The sequence below is a fragment of the Cnephaeus nilssonii genome (genome assembly GCF_951640355.1).
Source record: "Cnephaeus nilssonii genome assembly, chromosome: 19".
NCBI lineage: Eukaryota > Metazoa > Chordata > Mammalia > Chiroptera > Vespertilionidae > Cnephaeus > Cnephaeus nilssonii.
The window spans coordinates 1,127,153-1,147,322 of NC_137090.1; the positions used below are offsets into that span (position 1 = coordinate 1,127,153).

Consider the following 20,170-nt stretch of genomic DNA (forward strand, 5'->3'; position numbering starts at 1 on the left):
GAATTCCTCCAGGGGTGACATTAGTGCAGGTCAGAGGTGACAGGGGGGCGGGTGGCTCACGATACTGCAGCTGGGCCTTCCCCGAGGACGGGGTGCTGCCTCGGGGAGGGCGGTGGGGGGCCCAGGAAGGTGGGGGCGTGGCTGCAGCCACCCGCTCGCTGCTGGCCCTCAGGTGCCCGGTGCCCGCCCCGCCGGGCGTGGGGACAGACCCAGTGTGGGTGGAAGGCCAAGCAGCTGATGGCGCCGACGCGCTGGCCCATGAAGCCGTCGTAGTACTTGATGCTGTTGATGAGCTCCCCCGTCCCGCTGTAGACGGCGGTGAACTGGTTCACGGAGCCGCTGCAGGGGCAGAGGGGGGCTGTCAGCGCCTGCTCCGGGGGCGGGGCCGGGGGGCGGGGTCTGCAGGGACGGGGGTCCAGCCTGTGGGGCTGGGCACCTACCAGGCGATGAGGTTGGCCTGGGGGTGGATGTCGAGGGCCGTGAGCCCCTTCACGATCTGCAGCACGCTCACGGACTCCGGCATCCGCGGGTCGAAGAAGCGCACGTCCCCATTCACGCTGCCGAGAGGGGGTCGCGGTGAGGGAGGCCGGCCCGCCAGCCCCGGGACGGGCACACAGAGGCCATCTGGAGCCTCCTAGGCCCTGTGAGGCCCACCCACGACCCGGCCGCCAGGACCTCCCCGGGAGCGGCGAGGCCGCCGCAGGGCAGAGCGTGGGAGCGAGCACTAGCTTCGTTTCCTGCCCCGAGAAGGGACTGCGCTGCAGGGACACGGGGCGGCCGCTCCCCGCCCCGCCCGGCCCCGCGCTGTCACTCCAAGAGCCACGCTCTGTGTTTTCCTTAAGGAAAAAGCGGCGGCTGTGACAGTAAGTTACACCTGCTGTCCCTTTAAGGGCAAATGAACGTTCGCTGCTCTCAGCGCAGGAGGCACCCGCGGCCAACTGGTTTAATGGGTGGATGACTGTGGCTCAGCAGGGACCCCACAGCCAGGCGCGGCGGAGGCCCTGTGCCCACTGAGGGGCACGCCTCCCACCCGCTCCCCGCCCGCCCCTCCCCGCAGGCTCTCGCTGCCTGAGGCGAGGCTCCAGTGGGAGGGGACGGCTGGGGGATGCCCAGGACGTTTCCCAGCGGGAACGCTGTCTCGTCTCGCAGCTGCCCAGCGGCTACCTGACGCTCACGATGTGGCCCTCGGGGCGCTTCTGCAGGCAGGCCTTCACCACCCAGGCCGTGTGCTCCCGGAACGTCATGACGCGGCTGCGGGCAGAGCGGGGGACGCGGGTCAGAGCCCCAGGCGGGCAGAGCGGGGGACACGGGTCAGAGCCCAGGCAGGCAAGCGGGGGACGCGGGACCGGGGTGCAACGTGTGCTGTCACCTACCAGCCCCAGCCTCAGGACGGTGGCGGACAGCGGACACCAGCTCCTCAGCACCCACACAGGTCCCTCCCCTGCCCGCCTGCCTCACCCGCACCCAGGCACGTGGTCCCGACGCCACAGTTGCTCACGTGCAACCCAGAGGGGTGGGCAGCAGCCTCCCCGGGGACCTGAGCTCGGGAGGCAGCGCCTGGCCAGGACCCGGCCCCACCTTCCCGTGGCCCGTCCACGCTCAGGGGCGTGAGGCCTCTGTGGAGGGCCCAGCAGCCTGGCAGAGATGTGACCACGGCCCCGGGGCACTGGGTGGGCGGGCGCAGCCGCATTACCATTCGCTGAGGGCCATCCTCCGGTCGAAGACGCGGACGGAGCCGTCCCCTAGGCCGGCCACGATGAGGGACCGCTGGGAGTCGCAGGACAGGCTGGTCACGCAGCTGTCGGCACCCGTGGGGATGTCCTAGGGCCGAGCACAGAGACCTGAGCCACCCGGCCAGGGACTGCGCCCGCTCCACCAGGGACGCGAGGGAGGCCCGCGGAGCCCGGGGCACCTGCAGGCCGCTGGGAATTGAGTCAGGCCACTGGGCCCAAATGACAGGCCGGGGCGCACCAGGGCCCAGCCGGGAGCCACGCAGCGGGCAAATAGGCTGGTAACGACCGGCCTTCTGAGCCAATTAAACCCCTCTGTCCTGGAAAGAAGACGAGCCCTCGGGGCAGTAGGAGCCATTGGCTCCGCTGGAACGCCGGCTGCCTGCTGTCAGGGAGGGTCTAGGGGAGCGCCCAGCCCACACAGCTCCTGGCGGCTGTAAGCGAGGGAGAGCAGAGAGAAAGCGTGGCCCAGGGAGGGGCGGGGCCTCAGCCCGGGGGTCGGGGCGTCACGGCCCGGCAGGGCTCAGGCAATCCCCTGGCTCCTGTCCCTTTGTGAAGAGGGAGAGCAAAAGGCACCTCAGGAAGCACAGGACCCAGCAATCAGTCACAGCGAGGAGCGTCCGCCTGCGCTGACCTCCCTGGCCTGCGCGGTCATCAGCGTCTGGGACGAGCAGGGTCAGCCCAGGCTGTCACGCCGGGCAGGGCGCCGCCACGTGACCCGATCCAGACGCCAGCGGGTCTGAGGCTCCCAGTGCCCAGGCCCCCTCCCCCCGCGCCCCCCCCCCTCGCCACTGACATGTCACAGCGGCTCAGCGACCCCGAGCGGTTACCTGCACTTTCATCTCGCGGTCCGTGTCCCAGATGCGCACGATCCGCACGTCCCCTGAGCTCATGAGGAGGCCGGTCTCCTGCTCCCAGTCCACCACCATCCCGGCACCTGGGAGAGACGGCACGCCTCACCTGGGAGCCTGCTCTGGGCACACGCCACCCCGGCACCCAGGACCCAGACCCACGCAAGCTCGAGCCGGGCTCCGGGTGCACCGAGTCCTGGGCGGGGCAACAGTGCGGGCTCCCCCAGATCCCTGCGGCCCAGGCACTGCGGAGGGGCAGGGCCTCCGCGGACTCTGTCCAGGACCCTGGGCTCGGCCGGTGGGTGCTCGGGGCTGCAGCGCTTCCCGAGGCTGGCCGGGCACCGAGGCCGGGAGCCCCCTTCCCCACGCGCGACGGGACAGCGGACGAGCGGCTGCAGCACTGGACCTCCGGGAGGACGCGACTTAGGACAAGATTTAACGTGCTGTCGTCAATCCTCACCCAAGGGGATTTTCCCCACTGACTCAGAGAGAGGGACAGAGGGAGAGGTAGAGGGAGAGAGAGAGGGAGAGAGAGGGAGGGAGAGAGAGAGACACTCTGACCAGGTGTTTCCAGTAGCCGGGATCGAACCTGCGACTGAGGTACGTGCCCTTGACCGGGATCGACCCCTCGACCCTGCGGCCCGGGCTGACACTCTAACCACGTGGCCACACTGGGGGCAGAATAAGATTTACTTTAAATGTTTAGTTGCAAATGTTTTAAGTGCAGAGAGAAGAACATGGGAGAAATCCTTGTACCCGCCGCCCAGATCTCACAGTCGCTAACGTTTTGCCATTTTTGCTTTTTTTTGAGAAGTGACGTTTTAGACGCAGGGAAGCCTCCCGTGGCTGCTCTGTGCTGGGACGAACCTCCCTCAGGCGGGCACCTGCCGGGTGTCACCTCCCGATGTCGCCTGAGACCGGGCCCCCGCCTGCGGAGAGCCCCTCAGACGCAGTCGCCGAGGGAGGTCCTGCCGCTCCCCTCCCAGGCTGCAGTCGGCGGGTCCTGCTGCCCAGACGGGACGCAGCCGCTGGGCTGCCCGCCGAGACCCCCAGTCCTGCGTCCTGCCTTCCAGACGCGGTGGCGGAGAGTGTCTCCCTTGACGGGACCCTGTCCTTCCCCTGAGCGGTCCCAGCGCCCGCTTTCCTCTGGGGCGAGCAGCAGAGGCCCTGCCACCTCCAGTCTCCTCCCTCCCTCCCTCAGCTGTTTCACCGTAAGAGCCTCTCACAAACCCGACTCGGTGAGTCCCAGGGTCTGCAGGTGCTTCTTGTTCTCTCTTCCAGGGACACGCGGGGCCCCACACGGACCCGCCAGCCCCACGCGGACCCCGCCAGCCCCACACGGACCCGCCAGCCCCACGCTGTGCTGCCTGCCCGTGGAGAATGAGCCACTAAACAGACAAGGACAAACAGTCGCTGGGAGGCTGGTCAGGCTCTGGCCCTGGACAGGGATCACGTGTCACCCAGGCGGGGCGGGGGGCTCCGTTGGTTGGAGCATCGCCTGTGCACCAAGAGGTCGCCGCCCAATCCCTGGCCGGGGCACGTGGGCAACCAGGCCGTTCTCTCTAAGAACCAACACAGACGCACCCGGAAAAGGACCCACTCGGCGCCTGGCTCGGTGAGGCTCCGCCTCTTTAGTCACCTGCGTGGTGAGGCCCCGAGAGGAGCGCGCCTGTTTGGTGAACCGTAACCAACAGGGCGGCACGGCACCTCCACGAGAGCCAGTGTCCCAACGGGACCTGCCGACAGCAGCGCCGCCTGTGGGTGTCGCTGTCCCCGCCCTGGCTCACAGCACCCCTCGCCTGTCTCCCCCTCAGGACACGGTTTGATGTGGCTTCCGCCCGAGCCAGTGCCCCCGCCCCCCCCCCCCCCCCCCCCACCGGCTATCCTCTGCCCTCAGCCCTGCTGCTGCCTGCACCTGGCGCTCAGCAAGCCGCTGTGGGCACGTCTCCAAGGGAAACAGGTGCTGCCAGAGGCCCTGCCCGAGGCGTCGCCCGGGAAATACTGTCCGAAGGGTTTGGTGGGAAACAGGCCTGGGCCTGCGGCCTGAGGGACGGGGGAGGCGGCCGGGACGCCTCGCCAGCAGATGGCGCCCTGCTCTTCCCGTTCCTGGGCCAGTGGGCGTGGCTTGGAGAGGAGAGAATGCGGACCCTCCAGGAGCCCAGGGTGAGCCCAGCGTGGGCAGCGCAAAGGGGGGTGAGATTCGGAGCCGCGGGGCTGGAGCGCCCAGCTGCGGAGGGAGGAGGCGCCGGAGGGCGGCCCTCGGGAGGCTCCCTCCGCGGCTGGGGGTTCGGCCAGGGCCCCGGGCTCTGCACCCGGGGCGGGTGCTCTCTGGCTGGCGTCCTTGTGTTGGACGGATCTGTGCGGACGGAGTGGACGGAGCGAGGGAGACCCCAGCCCTGACCCTCTGCTGCCCTGGAGGGCACCGCAGCGTGGGGACAGCGCCAGCAGGAGAGGGCAGCGCCCACCGGCCCTGGGCGGCCCCGGGGGCAGAGGGCACTCACCTCCCTGCTTACTGTGGTCAAGATAGATGGAGACCTTTCGGGCCAGACCTGCGAGGAGACAGGGACGTGGTCTGATGGAAGGCGAGCGGCCGGGCGCACTGACCCAACCAGACTGACGACGGCTCAGAACACCAGGCAGCAGGGGAGGGGAGGGAGGTGCAGGTGGAGCGGCCCACTCGGTCGGCAGGGTTTGCCTCCAAACGGCCTGTCTGGACGGGAGGTCGGAGGTGCTGTGGCCGAGACGGGACCTAACGCGGCACCGCACGTCCGTGTGCGTGGGGCTTGGAAATGCCTACGTGCGGGTGGGTGGCGGGGGCGGGGGTCCGGAGGTGGGGAGACGTGGGGACGTTTCGGGGAGGTGAGTGGCCAAAGTGGCAGGAGCTGCCGGGCGGCTGCGCCAGGAGGCAGAGGGGGCGGCGGGCACCCGGAGGCGGCGCTGGGTGGTCTTAGGAACAAGGCGAGGCCGAGACAGGGCCCGCGGTGCTGCCCGCCACCCCAGCTCCCGCCAGGCCCGCGGGGGCCCAGGCGACAGGGAAACGCTGTGTGGTGGGCGGGGTGCCGGCTGACAGTTGGTTTCTGAAGAGCATGGCTTCGTCTTACACACACGCCGGCAGCCAGGCCCCTCCCTCCTGGGCCGCTTAAGGCGCTCAGACCGGTGGGGGAGCAGAGAAGCCTCTGGCAGCAGCACCGGGCAAGGGAGGGAGACTAGGGCCCCGGGAGCCCAGACCCTGACAGCCTGACCCCAACCTGAGCCGCCACTGCTGCGGGCACAGCGAGCCGTGAGCTGAGGCCTCGGGGCCCTGCGATCCCTGACCTGGCTCCTGGAGGACAGCAGGCAGGGCCTGTCACCCACTGCGCACGCGGCCGGGCTCCCCCACCTGAAGGCAGCGTGCAGAGCTGTGCCTGCAGGGCCACGGCCAGCGCACCCTCAGCACAGGGGCCAGGCCAGGCCAGCGCACCCTCAGCACAGGGGCCAGGCCAGCGCGCCCTCAGCACAGGGGCCAGGCCAGGCCAGCGCACCCTCAGCACAGGGGCCAGGCCAGCGCGCCCTCAGCACAGGGGCCAGGCCAGGCCAGCGCGCCCTCAGCACAGGGGCCAGGCCAGCGCGCCCTCAGCACAGGGGCCAGGCCAGGCCAGCGCGCCCTCAGCACAGGGGCCAGGCCAGGCCAGCGCGCCCTCAGCACAGGGGCCAGGCCAGCGCGCCCTCAGCACAGGGGCCAGGCCAGGCCAGCGCGCCCTCAGCACAGGGGCCAGGCCAGGCCAGCGCGCCCTCAGCACAGGGGCCAGGCCAGCGCGCCCTCAGCATAGGGGCCAGGCCAGGCCAGCGCGCCCTCAGCACAGGGGCCAGGCCAGCGCGCCCTCAGCACAGGGGCCAGGCCAGGCCAGCGCGCCCTCAGCACAGGGGCCAGGCCAGCGCGCCCTCAGCACAGGGGCCAGGCCAGGCCAGCGCGCCCTCAGCACAGGGGCCAGGCCAGCGCGCCCTCAGCACAGGGGCCAGGCCAGGCCAGCGCGCCCTCAGCACAGGGGCCAGGCCAGGCCAGCGCGCCCTCAGCACAGGGGCCAGGCCAGCGCGCCCTCAGCACAGGGGCCAGGCCAGGCCAGTGCGCCCTCAGCAGAGGGGGCCGGGCCAGCGCGCCCTCAGCACAGGGGCCAGGCCAGGCCAGGGCAGGCGGGTCAGGCGAGCACATGGCTCCAGCCCAGACAGAAGCACACGCGGGCGCTCCCTGCACACTCACCCCACAAAGGGGGTTAATTTGGGTGCAAAGAGCACAGAACGCAGTCCCCCAGCCCCGTCAGCAGCATCTCTTTTCCCAGCAACACCCCTGCCAGCCAGGGACGAGGCTGAGAACAGGGGCGCGCAGGCCAGGGACGCCCCAGGTCAGAGGTCAGCCCGACGGCCTCTGCACAGCCGCCTCTCCCAGGTAGAAGCGCTTTTGTGGAGACGGGGGAAGCGGCCGGCTCACGATTCCAGGATTGGCCTTGACACTGACCTCGGTTTGTCGGCAGCATGTCCGAGAGCCCCTGCCACGCGGTCACCATTTCTGGATTCTTCTCCAAATCAGCAAAATTCTTCCAGACTCTGATGGCGCCGTCGTCTTGGGGAGAGGAGAGAAGGCGGTCAGCACGCAGGTGCTCCCTGGCCCGAGGAGCCACGAAGATGCCCCTCGCCTCGCGGAGGCCTGGCGGGGGCGGCGGCCGCCAGCAGGCTGTCCCTGTGGGCGCGCCCTCCCGAGGGGCCCGGGACTTTGGAAGGAGCGCTCAGTCAGTGACCAGCCCTGTCTCAGGGCTCGGCGCCCTCCGCGGCTCCCCCACGACCTCTGTCGTCGGGGATGGAGGTGCCGGGAGACGGGCAGTGGCTTCTAAGCCAGAAGCAGAGCCGCGTCGGAAGTGCTGCGGGAGGTGATGGTTCGCCAGGTGGCTCAGTGGGCAAACCAGGGTGCCAGGGTGAGGCCGAAGTGCCGGCACTTCAGAGCAAACGGGAGAGTGGGACCCGCCGCTGGTGTGGGCTGTGGCTGGAGGGACCGTGAGGGTCGCCGCCAGGCAGAGAGCCCCTGGCGACCGGTCTCCCTCCACCTCGCCTCAGGGGCTTCGCGGAGGCTGCGTGGACAGCGGCTCCGGCGCCTTTCCTGGCAGGGACGAGCGGGTCCCCGAGGCGGACACCGTCCCGAGGCCCTGCCGGCCCTGGTCACGGCTCCCCGCTGCCTGTGAGGAGCCCTCTCCCTCAGAACCCTCCCACCTCCTGACGGCAGTGCCTTCCTGTGCCTCTGCCCACGGGAACGCCGGTCCAAGGAAGCTGCCAATGCCCGGCCCGGCCCGCGGCACACGCTCACCTGTGGCCGTGAGCAGCAGCGAGCAGTCCTGGCCGTTAAGGTACTCCATGGCGGTGACCCGCGTGTACCGAGGGTTCCCGTTGTGGAAGTAGTCCAGCTTCTCCCCTTTCTCCCAGTCCCAGAAGCTCCAGGGGCAAGAGAGGGACAGCGATGAAGCCGGGACGCCGCCTCACACCCGCCAGGACGGCCGTCACGGCCACACCGCGCCCCCCAGCCCCCCCCCGCACTGGTGCCGTGTGCACACACTCACCAGATGCTGTCCTTGTCCGCGACGGCCACGCAGGGCGTGAAGGGGTGGAACTTGACCACGGAGGGGACCCCGGGGTTCCTGTTCAGGAAGATCTGGTCGTCCAGCCGCGTGATGCCTGCGCAAGGGACGCACGGCGGCCTCAGCCACAGCCAGACGCGGGGCTGCACCCGGGCCCGGGGCGGGAACCCCAGGCTGCGTGGGCTCGGGCTGGGCCCCCAGGGGCCCCCTAGCCCCTCCTGCGGCGTCGGCCCGCCTCACCCCTCTGGATGAGCTGCTGCGCCTGCCTCCGCACGCGGCTGTTGCGCAGAAACCGCCACTCGCGCTCCTTGCGGATCTGACTCTCCAGGTCGTGCTCCTCCGGGATCTGCAAGAGCAACACCCGCCGTCCAACACCGATGGCCCAACAAGGCCCCGCTCCCACGCGGAGGCTGGGCCGGCCCCTCAGCCCTTGGCCCGGCCCAGGCTCCTTCTCTGGTTAGAGGCGACCGAGGAGCGTGACCGGAGCAGGGCCCCGGGCACCCCTCGGGAGGCAGCCGGGCCCCGGGGGCGCTGGTCCTTCTCGGGAGCGCCGCCGCGGCAGAGTCAGCAGGGCCGGCAGCCAGCCCAAACTCGCTCCGCAGCCGCGTCTCTAGCCGTGGCTCCGGGGTCGCCTTTTCTCAGAAAGGCTCCTGCTTCCTGCACTTTATTCTCTTATGAAGGAACCAGCGCCTCGCCCGCCCGGGCCACCAAGGCGTCCTTCCCGACGCTTCATGGTCCCCATGCAGGGCTGACGCGCTCTGGCTCGTTCCCGCAGGTGTGAGGGGCTGCGGCCCCCCGTCCCCTCCCCCCCCCACCACCCCGCACACAGTGTCTTAGTTGAGAATCGACAGCCCACTGCTCCAGACCGACTCCCGGCTCCGTGTCCTACTGGCCGGTGTCGCCTGCCACCACGAGACCGTGAGTCCCAACCACGACCCGCGGCACCGGTCTGGGTTATTCTGGTCTCTGCTTCCCCCACGCACCTGAGACTAGGCTGTCGGTTTCTAAGAGCCTCTGGGACTTCGATTGAGACCGTATTGATTTACAACATCAATTCAGGGAAAACATCGCTGAGTCTCAACCACGAGCAGGGCCTCCATCGATTCAGGGCGGACTTCTTACCGGTGTTCCGTGCTTTCCAGCATTGGGATCTGGCACGCACTGTTCTTTGGGGTTTGTATCTAAATGTTTCGTGTTTCAGCGGGTGCCACGGGGAACGGTGTAATTTCATACAGAAGCACGACTTCTGTGTAACGACGCGGCGCCCGCCCCTCGGGACCCTCCCTTCCTGAGCAGCACGTTGCCGGGTACCTGGGGTCCGTGCACACGACAGTGCCACCTGCAGGGGCCTGCCTCCCCCGCCACCAGCCCTCCGCGGCTCCTGCCTGGCCGCAGGGTGTGGCCGCCTGCTCTTCTCGAGGAAACCGGGACAGGCCCCAGGCGCCCTGCGAGGACCCTGCCACCCGCCTGCCCAGCGCGGTTACTGGGAACGGACGCCGAGTCCTGCCCCTCCCCGCTCTGCAGCTAGGAGGCGCCCCTGCTCCCTCTGCTCTGCTGGTAGTCAGCACAGGAGCACTGAACGCTGGCCCACCCGCCTTTCCGGGTCAGAGCCCTGTCCCCGGCGTGGACCGTGTCCTGTTTGCGGCTGCTCTGCTAATGACGTGCGGACTCGGGACCCACGCTAGGAGGGACCCTGGCTTGCAGGGAGGGACACAAGGACTCTCGCTACGCCCTTGACAGGTGTGTCCCAGGGGAGGCTCCAGCGTGGGACAGGGCGTGAGGCCGGCACCGCCAGGGACAAGGCCCGCAGCACGGGGGGCTGAGCACAAACCCTGTGCCTTCGCAATCGGAACAAAGTTCAACTCGTCTGCTTTAAAGCACATGACAGGCCATGCCTGATGTTCTTTCTGAAGCAAGTGTGAGCTCTGGGAGGCGTGGGGGGAGGTGTGAGCTCTGGGAGGCGTGGGGGGGGAGGTGTGAGCTCTGGGAGGCGTGGGGGTGGAGGTGTGAGCTCTGGGAGGCACGTGGGGGGGGGAGGTGTGAGCTCTGGGAGCCGTGGGGGGGAGGTGTGAGCTCTGGGAGGCACGTGGTGGGGGAGGTGTGAGCTCTGGGAGCCGTGGGGGGGGAGGTGTGAGCTCTGGGAGGCGTGGGGGGGGGAGGTGTGAGCTCTGGGAGGCGCGTGGGGTGGAGGTGTGAGCTCTGGGAGGCACGTGGGGGGGGAGGTGTGAGCTCTGGGAGCCGTGGGGGGGGGGAGGTGTGAGCTCTGGGAGCCGTGGGGGGAGGTGTGAGCTCTGGGAGCCGTGGGGGGGGAGGTGTGAGCTCTGGGAGGCTTGGGGGGGGAGGTGTGAGCTCTGGGAGCCGTGGGGGGGGAGGTGTGAGCTCTGGGAGCCGTGGGGGGGGGAGGTGTGAGCTCTGGGAGCCGTGGGGGGAGGTGTGAGCTCTGGGAGCCGTGGGGGGGGGGAGGTGTGAGCTTTGGGAGGCGCGTGGGGAGAGGTGTGAGCTCTGGGAGGCGTGGGGGGGGGAGGTGTGAGCTCTGGGAGCCGTGGGGGGGAGGTGTGAGCTCTGGGAGGCATGTTTGGGGGGAGGTGTGAGCTCTGGGAGGTGTGGGGGGGGGAGGTGTGAGCTCTGGGAGCCGTGGGGGCGGAGGTGTGAGCTCTGGGAGCCGTGGGGGGGAGGTGTGAGCTCCGGGAGCCGCGTGGGGGGGGGAGGTGTGAGCTCTGGGAGCCGTGGGGGGAGGTGTGAGCTCTGGGAGGCGTGGGGGGGGAGGTGTGAGCTCTGGAGCCGTGGGGGCGGAGGTGTGAGCTCTGGGAGCCGTGGGGGGGGGAGGTGTGAGCTCCGGGAGCCGCGTGGGGGGGGGGGAGGTGTGAGCTCTGGGAGCCGTGGGGGGAGGTGTGAGCTCTGGAGCCGCGTGGGGGGAGGTGTGAGCTCTGGGAGGTGTGGGGGGGGAGGTGTGAGCTCTGGGAGCCGTGGGGGCGGAGGTGTGAGCTCTGGGAGCCGTGGGGGGGGGGAGGTGTGAGCTCCGGGAGCCGCGTGGGGGGGGGGAGGTGTGAGCTCTGGGAGCCGTGGGGGGAGGTGTGAGCTCTGGGAGGCGTGGGGGGGGAGGTGTGAGCTCTGGGAGCCGTGGGGGGGAGGTGTGAGCTCTGGGAGGCGTGGGGGGGGGGTGTTGGTCTCATCCATCGAGGGGGGCCCTGTCAGACACAGCTCTTCTCGGCCACTCGGACCTGGGAGGAGGCCCTGAGACGTGAAGAAGCTCCAGCAAACGCGGTCGCTCCCGCCATGTGCCTGGGACTCGGCCTCGCTAACCAGTGTCCCGTGACGGAGCTGCGGACAGCTCCGCCTGGTGAGCACGCAGGTCCTTAGACGGAGGCCGTGGGGGTGGGGTGGGGGGGTCTTCATTTCTGAGGGGCGATCCCGGCCTTGAGCTATTTCCAGTTCCCACGTGACACGGGCTAATGGAAAAGCCCCCCGGGCATGTCCCCGCACACACGTGCCATCAGACAGCTAGTTAAGCCACGGAAGCACAGCACGCCTGTGCGTACACCTGGGCAAGCAGGAGACTGAGAACACAGACGAGAGAACACGCTCTTAGCACAGATCCCAGTGAACGCAGCAGGAAACCCGCCAAGTCCTGAGGCTCCCAGGTCCGCCGCACCCGGAACTGCAGACACAGCGTCGTACGGCGGCCTCTCACGCCAACGCCGCGCCCCCGAAGCCCCGGCACCGGGCTGTTTCCACGGGCGTGGCAGCCACGGGACCATCTGTGTGCACGCGACACCCGCTGCCCCCGAGGGCCGGCACTGAGGACGCTTCCTGCCTGACTCAGGCCCACCCCGCCCGCGGGGACCAGACCCGCTCGGCGCAGACAGGACGCTAAGGCGGCGGCTTCCCGCCCGTCTGACAGGGACGGCCGCCCCGGCCCGCGCACCTTCATGACGGGCTGCGCGAAGTACCGGGCGCTCCAGTCGCAGAAGCCCGTCTGCATCGCGGCCGAGATGAAGCTCTTGTGGCCGGTGTCGTCCGGGTCGTCGGCGGGCTTCCAGGCGCGGGGGGAAGAGAGACAAGTGAGCCCGTGCCCTCCGTTTCTCTGCGCCTCGGAGCCGCTCAGACCAGACAGAGGCAGGTCTGGCTGCTGCGTCCCGTACGCCTGGGGCCGAGTGGGGACCTGGGGCTGAGTGGGGGCCTGGGGCTGAGTGGGGGACAGGGCCGAGTGGGGGACAGGGCCGAGTGGGGGCCGGGGCCGAGCTGTAGGAGCCAGCATTAGGGGGGCCACCTGGGTCTGTGCTCCAGGAACCCTGTCGCCCGGGGGCCGGTGGGGTGGCCTGGCTGTCCCTGTCCTGAGTGGTTGGATAGGCCCCTGGTCACCGATGCCCACAGGCCTCGGCCACATGGTGCGGGGCTGCGCTCAGACCGGCCCCCGCGTCCCCGGGGCGTGAACCCATCAGGAGTCTGAGTGCGTAAGCCACGTGCCACGTGCAGGCGCGCACCTGGTCGGGGCCCTTGTCGAACATCTTCCGTGTGCGGGGGAACTGGTGGGAGTGGGGCGTGTACTGTGCCCCCGTGGGCCCGGCAGTGCCCAGCCGGCCTGCAGGCAGATCCCGGCTGCCTGGCTGCTTGGCCACATCATTGGTGGGGCTGGAGCTGCTGGCGCTGGACGTTGGAGGGGAGCCCCTGCCGTTGGGGAGAAGAAACCCGGCGTCACCTAGACCCACCAGGGACGCCAAACACCAGCCGCTTCTGCCGGACCCTCCTCCCCCTGCCCCCCCATCAGCGGCTCCATCAGCTGCGATGCTGCGCGGGGGGGGGGGGGCGGGGGGGCAGCAGGTCCTGGGGACCCACTGGAGCCGGCGGGAGGCGGGCCGGCGCTCCTCCCTCAGGTGAGCTCCGCCGCCTGCTGGCCCCGAGGGGCGCAGAAGCTCCCACAGCCGCGGAGCGAGGGGCACAGAGGCCCAGCCAGCTCCGCTGCGGTTTGTGCGCGAAGGCGGGAAGGGTCCAGGAAGGGCCGGATCGGAGCCATGCGGGCGGGAGAGGAGCGGGGAGGAGGCGAGGACAGGAGGCAGCCGTGGGCGGGGCGCAGCCCTGAGGACGCGCCGGAGCCGGCACTCACCCCGCGTGCTGGATGTGCACGCCCTTGTTGGTGGGGGCTGGCGGGCGCCGACTGGGTGAGGGAGGACGCGCTGAGGATGCGCTGAGGCCGGGCGTTCACGGTGGCCTGGAGGGCAAAGGGACGAGCTGGGGCCACAGGCAGAGCGGGCCGTTAGCAAGGAGACGCCGCACCGATGGCAGGTGCCAGTGGGAACGCCCGCCGTCACCTTGCAGGTAAGAGGACCCCTCCTGCTTCTCCAGAAACTATTCCCTGGAGGGCAGCGGGGCCCGGGGCTGGCCTCCTTGCCATGCGGGCAGCAGGGCTGAGGGGGAGGAAGCCGTGAGCTGGGGGCCGAGCTGGGGGCCGAGGGCCGCAGCACCTGCGGGTCTGGCACTGTGCCAGCGAGAGGGCTGTGCCCTCCTGGTCCTGGCTCTCGGGAGAGGGAGCCGAAGAAACCAAAGATGGAGGTGCCAACCAGCTGGGAGCGGAGAGGGAACTAGAAGGGCTTTAGGTTCCGCTCCAGCCGGAGGGCGGGAGACGGTTAGGCACGGGGCAGCCACGCGGGGCACGCGACAGAGCGGCAGGGACGGTGCCGATTCGGTAGGCAATGGCGGGAAACGCCCGATGCCCGACGGAAGCTCACGTGGGTGTCGGGGTACGGAGACGTGTCTGAGCCGAGGACAGGCCTGCGGGGCTGGGGCCTGCGGGGCCGGGGCCTGGGGGGCCGGGGAGCGCACGCACCTTGTAGGCGATGCTGTTGAGCACCTTCATGGCCAGGTCCGACACGTCGGGGTAGGGGTCAGCTGCCAGGTGCAGCAGCACGCGCCATATCTGCGTGTACACGCTGTTGAAGGAGACGCCTGGGGGGAGGGGAGACGGGTCAGGAGCAAGGGGCTGTCTCCTGGGGGCAGGGCCACGGCGAGACCGCTGCTCCGGGCTGTGATGGAGCGACGGAAGGTTCCGGCAGCCGCCCTCGCGATGAAGCGACGCGTGTCACCAGCTCCAAGCTGGGTGACGGCACTTTCTCACGTCCGGCCGGGCGGCCGGGCCCTCTGGGCTGCGGGGCCTCACCTATGAGGGAGTTGAGCGCCGAGTAGGAGCTGACCCTGCGCATCTTGTCGATGGTCTCGAAGGACAGGATGTACTCCTCGTTCTCGGGGCTGCCCAGCGTGCTGCTGGCGCTGCTGCTGGCGCTCAGGTTCCCGGGGGAGAAGGCCACGGCGCCACCGGCTGCGGCACATGGAGGCATCGGTCCGGGCGCCCAGCCCCCTTCGGTCCCACCGCCTCCCAAGGAGACCCAGCTGTGGGGGACCGGGCCGGGGAGGGGGCTCGGTGCTAAGGTGCCACTGCAGGCCACGCGTCTGTGGCAGAGAAGGGGCGGCACCTGATTCCTCGGCGCCTCCCCCCCCCCCCCCCCCCCCCCCCCCCCGGTCCCCCAGTGCCCGGCTCCGCCGCTCACATTCCTCCGTGAGGCTCAGGTTCTGCAAGGACTTGTTCAGGCTCCGGGCGGTGGTGACGGCGCGGATGTTGCCGTAGGAGCTCACCGAGCGCAGCCGGGGGGCACAGGGGCTGTCGCGCACGGGGGTCAGGCTCCCGCTCTCTGGGGGGAGGGGAGACCGCGTTCACCGCGGGCGTCGGGGGAGCCGTGTGAAAGCCCCCCGGGCCCACGCGTGCAGTGAGGGTCGGACACAGGCAGCCAGTCAGCTGCCCAAAGTCACGCGGGGAGGAGCGGGGACCCACGCGTGTGGTTTGGTGAGCAGGCCGTGGCCGCACCAGGTGCCCTGCGAGGTGGCGCTGGCAGGACCCCGTGCCCTCTGGTGGCGCACGGCTGTTTCCACGGGGCACGTGCACCCCTCGGGCCCCGCCCTGACGCTTCGCTACTGATCACGAGCCCTCTTCCCGGCAGGCAGGGATGGCGGAGCTCCAGGGGCCGGGGGAGGGGGGAGGGGGTACGGGGGGGGGGGGCGGCCGGGACAATGAGACAAACTTGGTAAAAGGCCGATGGGAGAGGAGGCGCTGCCTAACGTGCCTCAGAGCCAGGACCCGACACCACGATGGCATCGTCACCGCGGGGGCGCGTGCGCTGAGCCCCCGGCCTCCGTCATTCCCACGAATCTCGTTCCAAAGGGAGGGAAGGACGAGGCAGAGGGTCAGAGCAGCCCTTCGGCCTTTCTGCCTGCTCAGCGCCTGGGAAGGGGAACCGGCCACGCAGAGCGGGCGTCCGGGTGGCGAGGACGTGACACTTGCGCCAGCTTCTGGCAGAACTGAGGGCGGCTCACGGTGCCGACAGGGCCGCAGGCAGTGGGCCGCGGGCCGCGGGCGGGCGGGCGTACCTGTGGTGGCGGGCGAGGGCAGCGGGTAGTTCTTCTCCTCCTCCATGAACTGCAGGGCCACGGAGCAGAAGTTGCTCTCGTACTGAACCACCAGGTGCGTCAGCGCCACCACCAGCTCCTGGGAGGGAGGCACCGTCACAGCCCGTGAGCGGCAGCGACCCCGACCGCGGGCTGGAGGCGCGTCGCGTGGAGAAGAGGGCGAAGACAGAGCCCTGCGCTCGGGCCGGGCGGGGCCGAGCCTGGCAAAGGCCGTGAGGAAGCAGCCCACGCACGTCCGGGGGCAGCGGGCTCTGGAGGACCAGACGCGGAGCTGAGCGCTCACGGCTGCGGACACGCACCTTCCGCACCACGGGGCTCCCGTCGCTGATGAGTTGGGCCAGCATCATGGCCACGTTGTGGTCGATGGTGGTGGAGTGGTCGGTCCTCTCGGCAGAGTTGCCCACAAAGGTGCCGAGGGCGAAGACGGCCGCGCAGCGCACCTGCGGAGGCACAGGTCACCGCCCGCCCGCCCTGCGGGGAAGGGAGGGGCCTCGTGGCCCGGGGTTCAGGGGACAGGCTGTGGGGAGACAGCCGTGGGGGGATGGGCCGTGGGGGCGCAGCTTCCGGACGCCAGGCGCACCCTGGTGGGAGCAGCCCCGTTGGAGGTGCTGTCCCAGTGGCGCCTTCACCCACACGTCCGGCAGGACCACCAGCGCCACGGCCCGGGCGGACCCACCTCGGGGACGGGGTCCGAGAGGAGGCTGCAGAGCTTCTCCTGGGCGCTGTCCCGCACCCCACACCACCGGGCCGAGTCAAAGTTCTGCCAGATGCGCCCCAGGCAGATGGCCACCCACTGGCGCAGCAGGGGGTGCGGGTCGCTGAGCTGCTCCAGGCAGATGGCGATGAGGTTTCCCTGCAGGCAGGCTTCCTGTGGCGGAGGGACAGCGTGGGCCTCAGGCCCTCACCTTTCTCAGAAGTCTCGGTCTGTCCCCCTTTCTAAGTCCCACCCGCTCAGTGCCCCCTGCGGATGGCCGGTGGAATGTGGGGCTCCACCTCCCCCCCCGCGGCGGCCCGGACACCCACCTGGCCCGTGTTGTAGTTGTTGACGATCACGGCGAGGATGAAGGCCGTCATGGTCCTGTGCTCGGCCTGGAACACAGAGGCCACCCTAGCCGTGCACCTTCCCGGAGCTCACGTCCCGCGCCCGCAGATGCCGCTCAGACCACAAGCGGCCGGCGTTCCTGTCCCTGAGCCTGCAGCGCCGAACAGCCCTTCGGAGGGTCTGCCGGCCACGGGGTCTCCCGCAGAGCACAGCTGCTCCCCGCGGCGCAGCCACAGGACGGGCGCAGCCCCGCGCTTTCCGCTCACCCACGGCGCGGCGGCTTCCCACCCCGGCTCGCACCCCCGTGCTTCCCGCCCAGCCGTCTGCTCGAGCTGCACCGCCTCCCCTGCGCGACCACTCCCCGCGCCGCTGTGCAGCCTGAACGACAGGTCCTGCCCGGACCGCCTGCTCATCACGAGGGCCTCGCGTCAGCCGGCGGGCGAGAGCAAGGACGAGCATGTGGCTCCTCACACAGGAACCAAGTTCCCCAGAGCCCACGCGGTGGCTTTTGGACACGCACCGCTGGCTCGGGTGACAGCCTGCGCTTTCGGTTCCGGTGAATGCGCACCTGCCGCCCTGCGCCCCTGCCTGGGCCGTGGGCTGCGGTCGCAGCGGCGTTCCTGGCGGATCCCCGGCCGGCTGGAGGGCCCGCAGGCGGGTCTGCCTGCCCCAGAGATTTCAATGGCCCGTGGGCTTCTGTTCCGGCCTGGGCTGTGGCCCCACTCCCCTGGGAGCGGAAATGCAGCCCCACCCGCGCTCCTCCCGCTGGTCTCTCAGGGCCTAACGCTGCCCAGCAGGGAGCGGCGAGGAGTGGGGCGGGGGCTCCCCACGGGCTCCTGGCTTTAAGCCGGTTGTCAGTTTCTGAGACGTCACCAGCTCAGGCCCACGCCCTCTGCCATCTCAGGGAGGCCAGGGCCCGTGACGTCCTCTCTGCGGGGCCGCCCACACGCCACGCTGCCCGCTGGGCCCCTTCCGCAGGCCCCTCGCTGCTGTCCTCACTGGCCCTGAGCAACAGGGAGTCGTCTCCAAACTCAGAGGCTGTCAAGACCCATGAGCCGCCTCAACGCCGCTGAAAACACGCCCCGCCTGCCGTGCTCGGGCGTCTCACGTCTCCTTCCTTTAGGAGACCGGCCAGAGGGTGAGACTGCGCACAACCCCTCCCACAGCGAAGCCCTGGGCTGCGTGGGGACAGACCCGTGTGTTCACAGGCGTCACACACGCTGCTCACATGCTACCGGGCGTAACGATTCAACGCAATAAAGCCTACTTAGAACTTCAGCTTCGCTCCCTCCCGGATTCCCGGGGCACGTCGGCGCCTCCCTCGACAGGTGAGCCGTCAGCACAGGTGTGTGCTGTCGCCGAGCTAACTCAGCTCACAGGCATGAGGGAGAGCGGGTCCCACATGGCAGAGGCCTGCCCAGGACACTAACAGAGGCCAACCACACCACCCTGCACGCCAAGGCCAACCACGCCCTCCCAGGAGGAGCTGGGCAGCTACGAATGAACACACTGACGTCCAGGGCGCTGGGAGTAAAGTGGAGGCTGCCGTATAAGCGCGGCTCCCAGAGCGTGGCCCACAGCTGGGGTGGCGATGGCGGGCGGGGGGCACCTTCTCCTGAGCCCTCTATGAGGTGCCCCACAGCAGAACAGGCGAGAGCGACCCACGACACATCTCCCCGTGCAGCAGGGGACCTTACCGGCATGTAGGGGTCGGCCAGGACCGAGAGGAAGTACTTGTGGCCACTGTCCTTCACCAGGTCGGCCTGGCAGGACTGCGGAGAGAAGACGAGGGTGAGCGAGACGCTGGAGGGTTCTCCGCGGCTCGAGGTGGGAAGGGCAGACGCTGCTCGCACAAGCTTCCCGGGGTGGCGGGGAGAGGGCCGCCCTCACACGCTCTCAGGAAGCTCCTCCTGGTACCTGAGGGTCGGGGGGGCCTGGCTGCAGGACCAGCTCCTTTATAGGCCCCCCCCCTGCCCCAGCCACCCCCCCCCATGTCCTCCCGCGGTGGCCCTGCCCACTCTCAGCAGCCACGCCCTCGGGGCTGGCACCCAGAGACACTCCGCGATGGCTCACGCCCACGGGGAGGACGGCGACTCACACTGTCCACGGCCAGAATCTTGGCCCAGATGAAGACGAGCAGGGGCCGCAGCTCGCGCGCCGAGCTCTGCAGCAGCTTGAGCACGTAGGGGAAGATGCCCACGGACAGGGCCTGCGGGGAGAGTCCGTGTCAGGGGAGCCGGCGGCCGGGAGCGGGGGCGCCGCTGGGGCAGAGGCCGAGGCGTGGCTTCGGCAGATGGGCCGTGGGATGGGAACGGCGGTGTCTCGCCCACAGCACGGGGCTCCCTCGACTTCCTGTCTGGAAGCTGCCAGCCGGCCCGTCCCGGGGCCCCGTCCGCACCCGGGGCCTTGCCTGCTCTCGGCAACAGGACTCCAGGCCCCGTGACCCTCAGGTGTGGACGGCGCCTGGCCCTCCACGACTCGTCCGCCAGCCCCAGGCACACGGACACGGAGGGGCCTTCGGACAAAGGCTCCCGAAGGTGCAACGTCGGGGCTTCCGGGCCCTGGACCCGGCAGTGAAGCACCTTTGGGGAGGGGTCCTTCCTGCTCTCGGGCGGGGACGGCAGGGAGAAGACGGCCCCTTATGAGAAGGACAGGGGGCAGAGCCCGGCTGTGTCCGTTCCATCCGTTTTGTGCTGACTTTCCTCAAGTGTGCTGGGACTCCAGTCAGGTGCCCCCCTGGGACAGGTGTCCCCCCGGGACAGGTGTCCCCTCCCGGACAGGCGCCCCCCCTGAGACAGGTGCCCCCCCGGGACAGGTGCCCACCGGGACAGGCGCCCCCCGGGACAGGTGCCCCCTCCTGGGGCGGACACTGGCATTGGCCGCAGCAGGGCTGTGCCCCCGTTGAAGGCCACGTCTAACAGGACGGGCACGCAGGCCTCGCCTCAGGGCCACAGGTGTGCCTGTCAGCGCCTTGCTTTTCCAGCCCCACACACTCCCCTGGTCTCGCTCGGTCCCCGAGACCAGAGCTAGTTCTGGGGAGTGAGCCACGCGAGTGAGAACTCTGAGGTGCAACCACACCGTCTCCCCGCTGCTTCCCACGGTGACCGCGCGGCGCTGACAGGTGCGCAGACCCTGCCGCGGGCGCCTGGGGGCCACCCTGTGCGGGCCAGACTGTCCCTCCCCGTCCCCTCGCCTTCGAGGGACTATGGCTCAGCCTCCTGCGGGGACGTTATGTAAGGAGGAGACTTAAATAGCCAACACGGAAATCAGAGAACACGGAGCCCACGCGGCTCGCCCGCTTCCCATGGCCCAGCCCCGCGGCAGCCACTCGCCCCCTCAGCCGGCCGAGACCGTGCAGCCACCCCACTTCACTGTGGACGTGGTGTTCACCTCGGCCAGCAGCCCCCCGGACACAGGCCCGCCGCCCTACGGACACGAGCAGCCTGTGGCCCAGAACCCTCAGCTGCCCTGGTTCCAGGAGCCGTGACGTTG

At 69.9% G+C, this 20,170-nt stretch overlaps 1 protein-coding gene across 1 annotated transcript in view; it reads right to left on the reverse strand.

Annotated features, from left to right (window-relative positions):
• The window catches only part of RPTOR (regulatory associated protein of MTOR complex 1), an 82,157-nt gene that overhangs the window by 1,937 nt on the left and 60,050 nt on the right, over positions 1-20,170 (reverse strand). The window contains 22 exon segments of the mRNA XM_079797872.1: positions 210-339; positions 441-557; positions 1,165-1,251; positions 1,694-1,821; positions 2,561-2,667; positions 7,074-7,178; positions 7,914-8,038; positions 8,164-8,278; positions 8,422-8,527; positions 12,107-12,214; positions 12,666-12,849; positions 13,286-13,320; positions 13,322-13,390; positions 14,006-14,124; positions 14,336-14,494; positions 14,724-14,864; positions 15,598-15,715; positions 15,936-16,076; positions 16,313-16,504; positions 16,660-16,725; positions 18,376-18,450; positions 18,777-18,887. Of these exon segments, the coding sequence (XP_079653998.1) occupies positions 210-339; positions 441-557; positions 1,165-1,251; positions 1,694-1,821; positions 2,561-2,667; positions 7,074-7,178; positions 7,914-8,038; positions 8,164-8,278; positions 8,422-8,527; positions 12,107-12,214; positions 12,666-12,849; positions 13,286-13,320; positions 13,322-13,390; positions 14,006-14,124; positions 14,336-14,494; positions 14,724-14,864; positions 15,598-15,715; positions 15,936-16,076; positions 16,313-16,504; positions 16,660-16,725; positions 18,376-18,450; positions 18,777-18,887 (2,538 nt within the window).